The following is a 13584-nucleotide window of genomic DNA, read 5'->3' on the forward strand; positions in this document are numbered from 1 at the left end:
TGGCGGCGTGCTTTACACCATTGCATCCGACGCTTTGCATTGCACTTGGTGATGTAAGGCTTGGATGCAGCTGCTCGGCCATGGAAACCCATTCCATGAAGCTCTCTACGCACTGCTCTTGAGCTAATCTGAAGATCACATGAAGTTTAAAGGTCTCAAGCTATTGACTCTGCAGAAAGTTGGCGTCCTCTGCGCACTATGCGTCTCAGCATCCGCTGACCCCGCTCTGTGATTTTACGTGGCCTACCACTCCGTGGCTGAGTTGCTGTCGTTCCCAATCGCTTCTACTTTGTTATAGTACCACTAACAGTTGATTGTGGAATATTTAGTAGCGAGGAAGTTTCACAACTGGACTTACTGCACAGGTGGCATCCTATTACATTACTATTACAGCACCATGCTGGAATTCACTGAGCTCCTGAGAGCGACCCATTCTTTCACAAATGTTTGTAGAAGTAGTCTGCATGCCTAGGTGCTTGATTTTATACACCTGTGGTCATGGAAGTGATTGGAACACCTGAATTCAATGATTTGGATAGCTGAGCGAATACTTTTGGCAATATAGTGTATATAAAATCATGGAAAATGTAGCAGGGAGGCTGGTTAAGAGGCTGCAGGTCCTCTCTCTGTGGGATTATCTTGTTTGTTTGCAGTGATGATCTCAGTATATTAATATGGTGATGTACTGCTGATGTGCTGCATGAAGCGCCTTTAAAATGTGATGATAAACACCAGGATGCCTCCAATAAGGTGACGGACGAGAGTCTTGGGTAAAGAATTTATTATAAAAAATGTATTACACTATAAAGTGTCAGAAGTACTAAGAACATGGCATTCCAAGACATGCTGGAGGAATGTAACATAAATAGCAACAAAAAGACTCGTGTGCAATGCGAAGACTGGAGCCTCAGAGGGGGAAAGTTCACTCCAAAATAACGCTGTTTTATGTTTCGTCCTGAAACCGCGTGGAGCACAGGCTGAACCGAAACATACAGCAAAAGATTTTTCGAGAATTAGGTTTACCTTTAAAAAAAAAAAAAAAAAAAAAATAGATCCACGTGCTTCTCTTCTTCTCATCCTGAGCACGAAAAGCAAGACCGCTCACATCCAGAGAAACAACACCAAAAAAAAAAAAAAAAGAAGACATACTCAATAATATTATAGTGATTTGCAGCTTTTACAAAAAAATGTGCCTCTTTGTGGAGAACAAAACAAAATAAAAACATAATCGCTTCCCTTTCAGGAATGTCACTTTTCAGCTTGGATACTGTACAAGGCAATAATCGAGGAATGACGCGTGTGTTTAGGCACACCACATTGGCAATGATTTTTACCCAACCCAGCTTCCGCACAATAAGAAAATAAAATGTATTAAAACTCATACGCCTGACCGTCATGGGACAACACCGTTCATCGTGTTCGGCAAAGAGCTCGTCGCCATGCCGTCGCTTCGTCTTGACTTAGAAAAGATGTGTGAGTACATTCATTTTTGCCTTGCTGCAGACAACAACCTATTTGGACAAAAAGCTTCGATGGAGCTGAAAACAAAATGCAAAAATGGAAATCGTCTCAGAGGACTGGTACAGTTAGAGGAAGCCGTATAGACAGAAACAGGCCTTTTGGTATTTACATCTCACAGACAGAAGTTCATATTGGCAAGTTCAGGCTAAAAGTAGAGAGAAGCGGCTTGAAATAGCCTTCAAAGGTACAAAGTTTTGCTTCTCTGAATCGTTTAAAACTGAATTGGAGGTGGGGGGGGCGGTGGAATACTGCACTCTGTCCTGAAAATATCTTCCAAAAAAGTCAAAGCTCAAAGGATTAAAAACCTCATTTCCCTCACTGGGAATACCCATGAACTTTAAAAATGTGTGAAAAAGGGGTTTTCCAGTCCCATGTTGGGGAAACCTGTTTTCCACATCAGAAAACCTCAGACGACAGCTGACAGCTGGATTGAGAGTTGAAAATGAGAGGTACAGTGTTTCTTTTTTCATTTGTATTTAGCAGGTTTTTTCTTGTTCAAATCACTAACAATACTGTTTCCGTGCCGTCCAAAACATCTTCCCTGCTTCTGCTGACCAGGCCGGGCTGAGCTTCATGTTCGTGTCAGACGACGACAAAGTGAAACACAAAGTGAAGCTGCACGGCGGCGGCCGGCTCTGAGAGCGGCTCGAATTTTGCCTGTCAGTCGCTGTGAGGACGCCGACGTGCAAACTCGACACCGTGGACCGTAACTTGATTGTTGACGGGCTTCTGGTGGTTCTCACTGGAGCTCAAAATCTATTTAGAAAGCATTAAAAAGTGCAGCGTCGGGTACGCTTTCACCGCCTGATGGCTTCTGGTTCTGGGAAATGCTCATTAGAAAATGTTTAAAGTCAACACAAATCGAACATCGCTTGCAGTTTGGGTGGCCCGTTGTATCGAAATCAACTCAAAATGCCACAAGTGCATACATTTTTAGTCTGGCCGACGCCTTGCCATACCCTGTCTGCCATGATGGTCTCTACAGGCCAAAGCTTCTACCTCCATAATAACATCTGGGAAACTCTCTAAAGCCGACAATATATTCTAATTTTTATTTCTGGTGCTGAGGACCAGCATTTCTTCAATAAAGATATTTTCGCTTAGATATAAACCCACAATTTCATGGAAATGGCTGGTGCCTCCCTCATGTTACACAACAAATGATCACGAGGGCTTTAATTGAAAAAAACAAACCAAAACCAAACCAAAAACAAGATTTCCTGTCATTTTGTCATTGGATGATGTTGAGTAATGACACTTATTCTGTGCGTATGAACGTGCTGCACTGCAACAGTTTCCATAGAGGTGAGTTGTAGAAATCAACAAGCTTATCGTTGAGAATGAAGTCTTTTCCCTTTGACCCTGCCTGCGTTTCCCCACACAGCATCACATCCACTCTGCACTGGAGCCTGTGGAAGAGGAGATAATAGAAGGGCAGATTTCAAGAGCTCTGATATCACCCGACTTGGTATTCAAACACACAACAACAGTCATTTTTCTTTTTTTTCCATCTTTCCCACTGAAAATCACCTTCAACATATATAAAGCCAACCTACTTGTTGAGCTGAGGTTCTTTAAAATATTCTTTATAATTCTTCTTCATTAACCCTTCATAGTTATCTGTCTAAAATGTCTAAAAAAAATTTCAGGTATAGCTTTTTCATGCCAATTTCACATCTGACCGAGACCTTGCCGCTCGCTAGGTGTGATTGAAATTCATTCTTTTTTACTTTTAGTGTCAACAAGGCACAGTTCTGCGAATGTTAGGAAAGAACGACTGTGTTTTATGTCAACAGGACTATTGTGCTTTTGTCGAGGGAGGTAGAAGGCCGCGAAGGCACTCTGAAAAGAAGCTGTTATCTTTTCCAAGCACTGAACTGCCATCGTTACATCAGTGGAAACGAACAAGGAAGGTGGTATTCACAAACCTAACCGCAACGGATGAGAAAGACGGCAGCCTCCTCGACCTAAACGTGAATTAACCCTCAGCTTTGGACTGCAGGATGAAAAACATAAGAGGCCGTTCAAACACGAGGCTGCCGTCTTCCTCAGCCGGGGCCCATTCCAGCATTTCGAGTTGATCTAAAGTCCGTAAAAATTCAGCTTTTCTTTGCTTTATGACCGTTAGCTGTAAGCAGAGTTGGAACCGGGTGTGTCTCAGGGTAACGGGGTGGCGTATTTAAAAGCAGCACGACAGATTAAGGACAGAATAAAAATCAGTTGAGCACAGAATTCCTCTTTGGAGCTCAGGACAGCCAGCTCGTTCAAACACATTCATAGTGGAGGGAAGGGTCCGCATTACAGGCATGGATAGAACAAACACAACATCTGGTTCATACGAGATCGCAATTTAAAGGAGTCATCAAGGGAGCGAGCGGCTTGACCCTCCGCTAGAGATTGCACTTCATGTTCATAAACACAGAGGAGGCCTGCGGCTGTCCTCAATCTCACATCAGTTTAATCAACTACCCAACGTTTTGGCCCCGACATTAAGCCGACTCTAACCCTGCTCGGTTCAGCGAGATATGACAGAGCTGATGGAGTTGTAGGACGTGCCTCCGTTGCAGGTGGGGGCGTAGCCGTTGGTCGCGCCTCCCAGCGCCTCCATGTTGACACGGAACACAGGCGACACTTTGAGCAGGAAGTCGGCTGCGTCTCGGCGGCCGAGCTCCCTCAGCTTGGCCATCAGGACGCCCACCGTGCTGCCCGCTCGCCCGCTCCACTCCTGGAGCAACGCTGCCGTGGGGCTGGGCTGCAGCGAGGCCGGCTCCGGGTCCGGGCCCGAGTCCAGCTCAGGGGTCCCGTTGGGAGTCCCCGAGCTGTATTTGGCCACCAGCTCCGTGAGGCCCAGGTTCATGGCCAACAGGCACCAGTCTTTCCCCATGGCGTCGGGAGGGTCCAGCATGCGGCAGAGCTTCCTACGAGCCAACAGGCAAACATCTGAGATGTGGATGTCTGGCCCTAAACTCCCCTGTTGGTAAACTTCAGCGCAGCCAAACGCCAAGATGCTGCTGAAACTCTCCCGGTAGCCGCCCATGGTGTTGGTGAGCGAGGACTCTCGCTGGACCTGGGCGCGGAAGAAGTCTTTGGGTTGGTAGATCATGATGGGGGCGTGGTGCTCTCGCAGCTGCTGAGGACTCAGGTAGTATTTGGCTGTTAGCAGTCCAGGGAGTGTGGAGGCCAGGAGGTTCTCCGTTATACTGCAGATGGTGTCCAACAAGGCATAGCACTTGGCCCGCTCTGAGTCGTGCCCGCGCACCTGGATCTCCACCCCCTGGCCGTGGTTGACCAGTAGTATCATGGCCTCGGCTCCCGCCTGACTGACCTTGGCACCGTTGGTCCAGAGGCGGATGTCTCCGTCGATGTCCTCCCCGCCATCTTCTTCAGGCTTCTGCTGGTGGCTCCAGCGACACAGGTTGACCTGCAGCTTGTGGAACAGGCCGCAGGGGAAGGGCGTGAGGTGCTCGGCGGGGACCAGACGCACCCCTCCGTAGATCAGCACCTCCTCCTCCTCTTCCTCTTCAGTCCAGGAGCGGTGCAGGCCGTTTGTCTTGATGAGGGCGGGCACGTCCACCATGGAGGGGTTGGTGACGTCGCGGGCGCACACGTCCATGGCGTCCAGGATCTGCAGCAGCTCGTCTATGTCGCTTTCGGGCGCCAACGCCTGTACCTCCTCCAGCCTGTAGCGCCCCCTGTAGTGGTGGATGGCCTTGGGCGTCTCCACGGAGAGCAGCTTGGCCAGGATGTTGCTGCACAGCCAGCGTGGCTCCAGCAGCACCACGTCCTGCACCGTCTCACTCTGCATGATGTTGATCTGGGTGACCGAGAGAGGAGAGGAGGAGAGGAGCGGAGGACAGATGAAAAAAGGCAATCGAGTCATAGGGAAATTGTTAGTGAAATGAAAACCAGAGAAAGGGTGGAGAGAAAAGTTGAGTTTGAGAGGTGAAAATCAAAGAATTCATGTGGAAATAGTGAAGAAGAACAAAAAGTGGAAAAGAAAGGGAAATGGAGAAACAGAGAGAAAGAATTGTGGCAAAAGGGAGAGTGCAGAAAATTAGATAAAAACAATTACTGAATAAATCTTCTTTCAATGTATACAGAAATACTAGTGAAACTTGGGGTGGGTTATTCAATGGGCCTCCATAGTGCAGGCACTCTTGTGACCAGATAAACAACAACAACAACGTTCCTGCTGAGAATAATCCATAGTGATTGTTAACAGATGGAAGCAAAGCTGTGGTTCTGTTAGGTATAAATGAACGAACAGTGACCTCTAGTGGCGGAACTGAGGCATTGGTGACAAGCTTTGATAAATGAGCTGGGCAGTCAGCGTAATACCATATGTAAATTCAAACAAAAATGAGACAATTATCATATCTGGAAACATCCTCGCTGGTTTACCAGCAGCTGAGACGATGTTGCCTGGCCCATATGCCCCATGTATTTTCCTTTATTTGGCTGTGATTCCTTTTATTTATAATGATTTTAAACTTTTACAATTCTTGTAATATTTACAGTGGTTGTCTGATGTGCGAAGAGGCTCTAGAGTTTTCATAAGCGGCTAATTACAAGGCATACACACAAATAGCAGTCCTGAGAAACATTTAATTAATATCCAGAATATGACTTTCCAAAGGCCAGAATTATGACATGTGAGCAGATGTTGGTGATGAGCAATGATAAGACTGTGTAACGTAGGCTCCTGGATGTTTTTATTTTATGATACTTGAATTTTAAACCGTTTGCACCAGGCTTGGCTCTCATCGCCGCCAGTGTCTCATCTTTGTTCAGTTATGATTCTTCATACAGGTGGAAAAAAAGTCCAGAGGAGACTTTTAAATCCAAGTGTAAAATTTTAATAATCTCCACTGCCCTTTATTAAAATTGTATGCTGTTTTATTCTTTAGCTTCTTTCATTCCTTTCATTCTCTGTTTCTTATGAAACGGCGTTATTATACCTCATGTAAATGTGTTACTGCTCGTTGTTGATGTTATTCTTTTGTCATGTGTATTATGCTTGTTTGTGTCTGGTGTTATGCTTTTTTGATGACTGTTTGTAAATCAAATTGCCCTCGGGGATATTAAATATTTATCCTACTACGACTAGCACTTTGCATTTCCTTTGTGCCGGGGTGCCAACAGGTACCAGAGATTTAAATTTAATGCTTTTTAAGAGCTTCTCAAGACAAATCTTAACCAAATTTAAGACACATTTCTGGAAATATCACCTTTTTTTTATTCAAATAAGCCTTGGAAGTAAATACTGTATGTTTTCTTGTGCTAAAGTCAGTTTTAGGTAGAAGTTGTTGATTCTGACGCCTTCAACTTAAATAGCGGCCACTGCTGCTGGAATACATCTAACCAGGACTTTTTTAGTTTTTACAGGTATGTGCAGTGATTTTGTAGATTTCTCTCTTCAGATGCGTATGTGAACAACCTGGTTTCTGTGTGCATGTAAATGTAGGGTGTGAGAGGAAATATAAAACGGGTTCAGTGCAGCGTGTGAGTATAAAGAGAGTATTCAGTTTAGAGTTTTGTAAGAGCAGAAATGTTGACTTTCCTGCAGAAAAGCTTGACTCACTTTGCAAAAACAGAAATGACATGATGGATAAATGAATGTGATGAAATATTTGTGGAAAAATGACCTCATAAATTCAAATGTCAGACTGTGAAAAAGGGGATAGAGGAGTGCTGCGTGGGGCTGCAAACGGGCAAACGAGAATCGGATGCTCTTTGGAGAGACTTAGATCAATGAAAAATATATTTAATTTGGTTTAACTTTTTAAATAAACATCCTGTGTACAGTGTGATCAGCTGAGAAAATACTTAAGCTTTTACTCTTACATGGCTAAGTATGGTTTAAAAACATTGCTGCTGTATATACAATGTACAGTCTTTTCTAAAATAAATAAATAAATAAATAAAATGGAGATAATATTAATAATTAAGGTTAAAAATATTTTTTCCACAGAACAGTGTGCCTTGGATGTTTTTTAAGTTTTCTGGTTGTAGTCTACACAGGATGTTTATTTAAAAAGGAGACCAAATTAAATATATTTTCCATCAATCTAATTCTATTTAAGGCCTACTGTTGATAAACCTGAATTCAAGACATTTTAAGATTTTTAAGGATCTGTGTATTAAATGTGCGATACAAATAAACATAATCTTGCTGTGGAGAATACAGCTTTCATGCACTCTTTGTGCAGGTGTTGCTGTCGCCTCTCCTGGAGTAAAACGTGACTGTAAGGTGAGGCGTTTGGCCTGTGAAGAGCTCCCACCTCTCCCATGCTGTGCAGCTGCAGGGCCAGGCTGCGCAGGTGATCCTGGCTGACCAGCGGGTTGATGTGCTCCTGCACGTCGCTCACAAACTGCTGCCACGACGTCAGCTGGTTGGGCCCGCTCAGCTTCCTCCAGGCCGGCAGGGCGGCCAGCAGGCGCTCCGACAGCAGCGTCATGGGACTGCACCGCTGCGCCCACCGAGACACAAGGAAGAACAAGCATCTTTATTGTGTTATCTATCCTCCATGTGACTCGACTGTAATGGAAACAGTTGCTCTGAAATCCAGTCTTGATGTCCCCTCTTTCCCACACAGATTATATTTACATGCACGCTGATAATTTGATTTTAAAGACAATAATCCGACTGTTGAAATCTTCAAGCAAACACCTTTATTTAATTATCTTGATTGGTGTAAAGTCATAATCTGAGTAAGCATAAAATTGTTAACATATCGTCATTTCTGGTCATCCTTTCAATTCATTGTGACATGAAAACGCCTTGGTCAAATTGTGTTTATGTGTGTGTGTGTGTGTGTGTGTGTGTGTGGCGCTCACAGAGATGATGCTGCTGCGAAGCTCCTGAAGGTGACTCCTCAGCAGCTTCATGTCTTTGGAGTTGGAGGCTCCGGTGTCCATCACAAACAGCTTGTCGCTGATCTGCAGGTCGTTCCCGAACCTGAAAAGGGAGCAAATAAAATGAGCAAACCAATTAAAAAAAACGTGCGGCTTCTTCCAAGACCTTCTGCAAAACTATAAGACTGAACATCCGTTGTCATTTTTGTAGGAGTTAAAGAGTTTGTAATGCTAATGTGGATACTTTTTTGAGAGATACTCATGAATTTGACATGAATTTAGTCATTTTCTACAAAAAAGTTCCTCCATCTGTCCTTCAGCCATCCTCAATACAGATGAACTTACTGTAAGCGGTGACTGAGACTGCAGATTAATGAACACTGGCCTAGTGGTAACCATGGTAACGGCGAGGAATTACAGCAGTGCTGACAGTGCCAACATGATTTGTGTGTGTGCGTGTGTGTGTGTGTGTGTGTGTGTGTGTTTTGTGGCAGGTGTGTTCTTCAGTGTGTCCTGTTGAGGTCCCGACCTGTTCCTGACTTCCTTCAGCAGCGATCGCTCCTTGTCGTAGCTGAACTCTCCGGAAAAAGCTCTGGGGACGTTGGCCAAGTCAGCGTGGGTGGCCACCAGCACCACGGCCAGGGGCTGCTGGAGGCGCCCTCCGAACGCTGGAAACACACACACACACACACACACACACACACACACACACACTGTCATTAGATGTGCGTTCTTATTAAAGCTGTAATGGTGCGTTCAGTGTACAATTTTTGATGATAAAATATGTTTTATAACTGAACCAGTTTCCCTCAGGTTGTGTGTTTCTTCCCTCAAATGCAAAACGAGCAGAGGATGCTGTGTCTGGTTTGGTTTGTGTTCTTTTGACATTCTGTGTATGATGTTTTTTTGTACGACGAGATATTGTCTCATAATATATTTTTACATGCTTAATCCTTAATTAACCTTATCCTTAATTAAAAAAAAAAAAAAAAAAAAAAAAAAAAAGCTGTCTTCTGTTCCAGGCCTTAGAAATAAACTTTGCAGTCTTAAATACTTCATTATTAAAGAGCCATTTCAAGTATCTGGCCATCATCTGCCCAGAATAGGTCAGGTTTTTTGGTTTTGCATGGCCTCAAATATGATCTTTTCCACAGTTTTCTGGCTATCGTCACAAGGTGTGTGTGTGTGTGTGTGTGTGCGGCCCCTCCTCACCGATGTTGTCCTGCGGCAGGGTGAGGGCCTTCAGCAGGTTGAGCCAGTAGGTGATGTGGCTCAGCTGCGTCTCGTACGGCTCCTCCAGGCTGAACAGGACCAGGTGGAGGGCCGTGACGTCGTTGGCCGCAAAGTAGTCGTACGAGCAGTAGTACACCGGGTTCCCCGAGAACTCCCACACGCTGAAATCGCCGACACCTGCGGGGCAAGGCGGGGGAAATGAGGGGTTGGACGGGGTGACAAAAACTGAGATACAGTTCCTCGTCACTGGTTCATTTGTCACAATGTGGAGTTTTCTTTGTGCTGGAGCTTAAATGAACTGAAATGAACAGCATGTCTGCATTGTTTGGCTCTCCCCACCGCATACCACAGACACGCCAGCGGCATGCTAATGAGCTAGTTTAGTTTAAATGAGGAATGCTAACAAGCTGTTTGTCCCACAGCATCAAGGGGCGAATTCAGGACAGTCAGCGGCCAAATCCAGACACCCCGAGGTCAAACGCAAAACAATACACTTTTTTTTTTTTTTAATCTAAAATTTCATATTTAGCTCCTCCAATATTTATGATTTCACATCGGTTGCCTTTTTGCCAAGAAACACTTACATAAATTTCACGCTGAAAGGCTTGGAGAAACACATCAAAGAGTGTGTTTTCGGATTTGGCCGCTGCCACGGTTTAACATACCAGAGCGCAAATTCATCACAGCCTGCGGCGCTTTTGGAAAAACATTTTGCAGAAGTGATGTCTGATCTTCGCCGAGTGCCATCGAAGGCATCACGGGAAGGCGAAGTTCTCCTCTTGAGAGAGCTTTAGGCACGAAGCTTCACACCTCAGCTTGCCTCTTTTCACACAAATCCTACAATTCTTCTGATTCTCGGAGATAATACAAAAGATTTACCGGTGCAGATCTTTTTTTTAATGTGATGAGTGATCAGAAACTTCAGAAAATTCATTAAAAAAAAAAGGTTTTCCCCTACAGTTTAAACTAAAGGGCCACACTGCAAAAACTCAAAATATTACCAAGATTATTTGTCTTATTTCAAGTCAAAAATGTCTTACTACTAGTCAAAATATCTCATTACACTTAAAATAAGACATGATCACCTCAGAAGTAACTTGTTTTTAGACAATTGTCTCTCGTTTCAAGTGAAAATTTGCTTGAAACAAGTGAAAATTTGCTTGTTTCATTGGCAAAATTTGTTTCTTGTTTCTAGCTAATTTTCACTTATTTCAATTGAATTTTCACTTTTTCCACTGGCAAATTTTGCCAATGAAACAAGCAAATTTTCACTTGTTTCAAGTGAATTTTCACTTTAAACGAGAGACAGTTGTCTAAAAACAATTTACTTCTGAGGTGATCACATCTTATTTTAAGTGTAATGAGATATTTTGACTAGAAATAAGACATTTTTGACTTGAAATAAGACAAATAATCTTGGTAAGATTTTGCGTTTTTGCAGTGCACTGTTTTGCCACTTTCTCAGTTACACCCCTCCACTCCTCTGTCTCTCACCGTTGATGTTGGCGTGCTGGATGTCGATGGCCTTGGTGGCCTGCTCGTCGGCCGAGGACAGGGCGCTGTGCACGGGGGAGAAAACCTCGAGGACGCCCTTGGTCAGGCTGGGCTCGAACATCATGCTGCGACTTCGCACGCTCACGTTCTCACAGCCCGGGTAGAGGTTGGAGATGCTCACTGACACTACACACAGACACACAAAGAGGTGTTATGAGATTTAAAAAAAAAGAAAAAAAAAAGAAAAGAGGATTTGTTCACTCATGGCTGTACACAGACAGATGCCTGGATAATAAATAACTCATCGCACAAAAGGTGAGAAAACAGAAGAACGGCGTGGAAGCCAAGCGATGAGGAAAACGACACTGACTCAAACATAAAATAAAATCTAGACTTTACATTTTGTGCTCATTTACATTTGCAAATACTGGGAGATGAAATTAATCCTATTATATTAAAGCACCCTGCTTTTCCTGCTCCCTTATTTGAGAAAATATCCTTTAACAAGAACTCACTCAGTGTCACTTTATCAGCTCCACCTGTACAATCTAACAGCAGCTCTGCCCTAAATTCTGCTTTTTAACAAACTTTATCATGTTCAGTTTGTGTTGACATGGTGCAGAATGTGTAAATTTAATTCTGTATTTATTACTGAGGTTGTAGTTTGCAGAGATCTTGTGCTGGACTGCATTATATTGAAATTTGTTTCCAGTTTTTTGTCCTCCCTGTTAATATACAATGAGGGGGGACAGAATAGTGGAAACACCTCTCAATAAAATGCAGTCCAGTCCAACAGCAGCACTAACTATGAGCTCAGTGCCAAACATAGAAGTGAATGAACACCTCTGTTACCGTGACAACAAGGAAACCTGAGCATTATAGGCAGCAGGAAAGGAAACGTCATGGCACAACAGCTGGATTAGATTGGATTAGATTGTACAGATTGAACTAATAAAGTGGCCACCGAGTGTATGTTTCACTCAGTAATGGCACCATACTTTCTAACACATGGGGGCGCTGTCACGCTGCAAATTAATCACCTATGTCTGCAACAGACTCCTCTTTCCTTGACAATATGTGCAAGATTGTGAGACTGAGTTCACTTTTAGATTTTGTGAAGTGTCAATCTTCCCAATTAAAAAACAAATCAGAACTTGTGAACAAAAAAAAGGTCACATGGACTCACACGGAGCTTGTTTGTTGGACAGAGTTTCTTTACAAGGTTACAAATTTGGCTGAAAAGGGTGTGTGTGTGCACGTGTGTGTGAAATGTCGACAGTTTGACTCCTTATATCCATAAAATCTTGTGTTTTAGGGCCATTTCCTGAAGCGCTGTGGTCGGATTATGTTCCCAGTCCTGACAAACCACATCACAGCGGATCGACTGACATTCACATTTTCAGGCGTCAAAGTTCGAGTGGCGTCGTTCTCCCGTGGCCAAACGAGCCAAACAAAACCAGCAAGAGCTCTACAGCTTGAATAAACCCACTCCAAAAACACTCGCTGTGGCTGTGCCCCTGCCACAGCACAACTACAATTATAATGTGGTGTGGACTCTGGAGATACTGGCGTGGGGCGTTCAAGTCCCTGTGGCAATGTAGGACAGTTCACAAACAATGCACCAAAAACAGCTCTGGGTCTGGTGAAAACACTGAACCAGGATTTTCTTTTTCATTATACATTTCGATGCAATGTTTTGTAAAATTCATTTTCTTCATTTTCAAGAAATGAAGTAAAAAAAAAACAAAAAAACACTTCACTTGCTGTTTTGAGCCTTCTGGGTGACTGGTTTTAGGTTAGCAGACAGGTTTTACCGTATTAACAGTAAAGTTTGGATTTCAGGGATGGAAAGGTGCTCATACACTCAACACCTTTTTCTTTGTGTGTCAAGTCAAACACTACAAAGAATTAAAGCAGAAATTTCATGAGAATAAAAACTGGAAATGCCAGGCTGCTCTTGAACTAAGCACAAGCTTTATTTAATCATTGTGCTGTGCTATCAATGTTCGCTATGAGTGAAATGAATGCATGAAAACAGAGTTCACCGCCCGTGAAATAACTCAGGAGTGAACAGAAAACAAAATGCACATTAAGACACTTGTAGGTTGCTGGTTCCTTTTTATGCTCGACGGCATCACAAACCTGCGGGTGTTGTTGACCCTCAAGTGCAAATATGCACTTAAGCCGACACGGTTTCACCTCCGACGGGCTGAGAAAAGCACAAAATAAATGTTTGACAGGCTGACGCCGGCGCGGCACAGATGCTTGGGGTTGAGTTTGCTCACGATCTAAAAATACAGGCATCAGGGAGGGGAGGAGGTTTGTATGACAATGGTGTTTACTCCCGTTTAGCCTCGCTTTTTTTCTCCCAGCGCTTCTACAGAGTCTCTTCACGTCACGCCACTCATTGCTGCAGATGACACACAGGGTCAATAAAGATGATAACGGAGTCGAGAAGCGAGAAAAACTCCTTGAGAGCCA

At 43.8% G+C, this 13584-nt stretch overlaps 1 protein-coding gene across 2 annotated transcripts in view; it reads right to left on the reverse strand.

Moving 5' to 3' along the window:
* Window positions 1–766: 766 nt before the first annotated feature.
* The window catches only part of dapk1 (death-associated protein kinase 1), a 129246-nt gene continuing 116428 nt past the window's right edge, over window positions 767–13584 (reverse strand). The window contains exons 21-27 of one of the 2 annotated variants that reach the window (XM_030059452.1): window positions 11104–11289; window positions 9589–9786; window positions 8906–9044; window positions 8359–8479; window positions 7803–7991; window positions 4078–5335; window positions 767–2930 (exon numbers count right to left, since the gene is read on the reverse strand). In XM_030059452.1, the coding sequence (XP_029915312.1) occupies window positions 2908–2930; window positions 4078–5335; window positions 7803–7991; window positions 8359–8479; window positions 8906–9044; window positions 9589–9786; window positions 11104–11289 (2114 nt within the window). In that variant the 3' untranslated portion in view covers window positions 767–2907. Of the gene's footprint in view, window positions 5336–7802; window positions 7992–8358; window positions 8480–8905; window positions 9045–9588; window positions 9787–11103; window positions 11290–13584 lie in introns of both variants that reach the window. The other variant, XM_030059451.1, reaches the window with a different exon arrangement.

This window comes from Myripristis murdjan, chromosome 9 (genome assembly GCF_902150065.1).
Source record: "Myripristis murdjan chromosome 9, fMyrMur1.1, whole genome shotgun sequence".
NCBI lineage: Eukaryota > Metazoa > Chordata > Actinopteri > Holocentriformes > Holocentridae > Myripristis > Myripristis murdjan.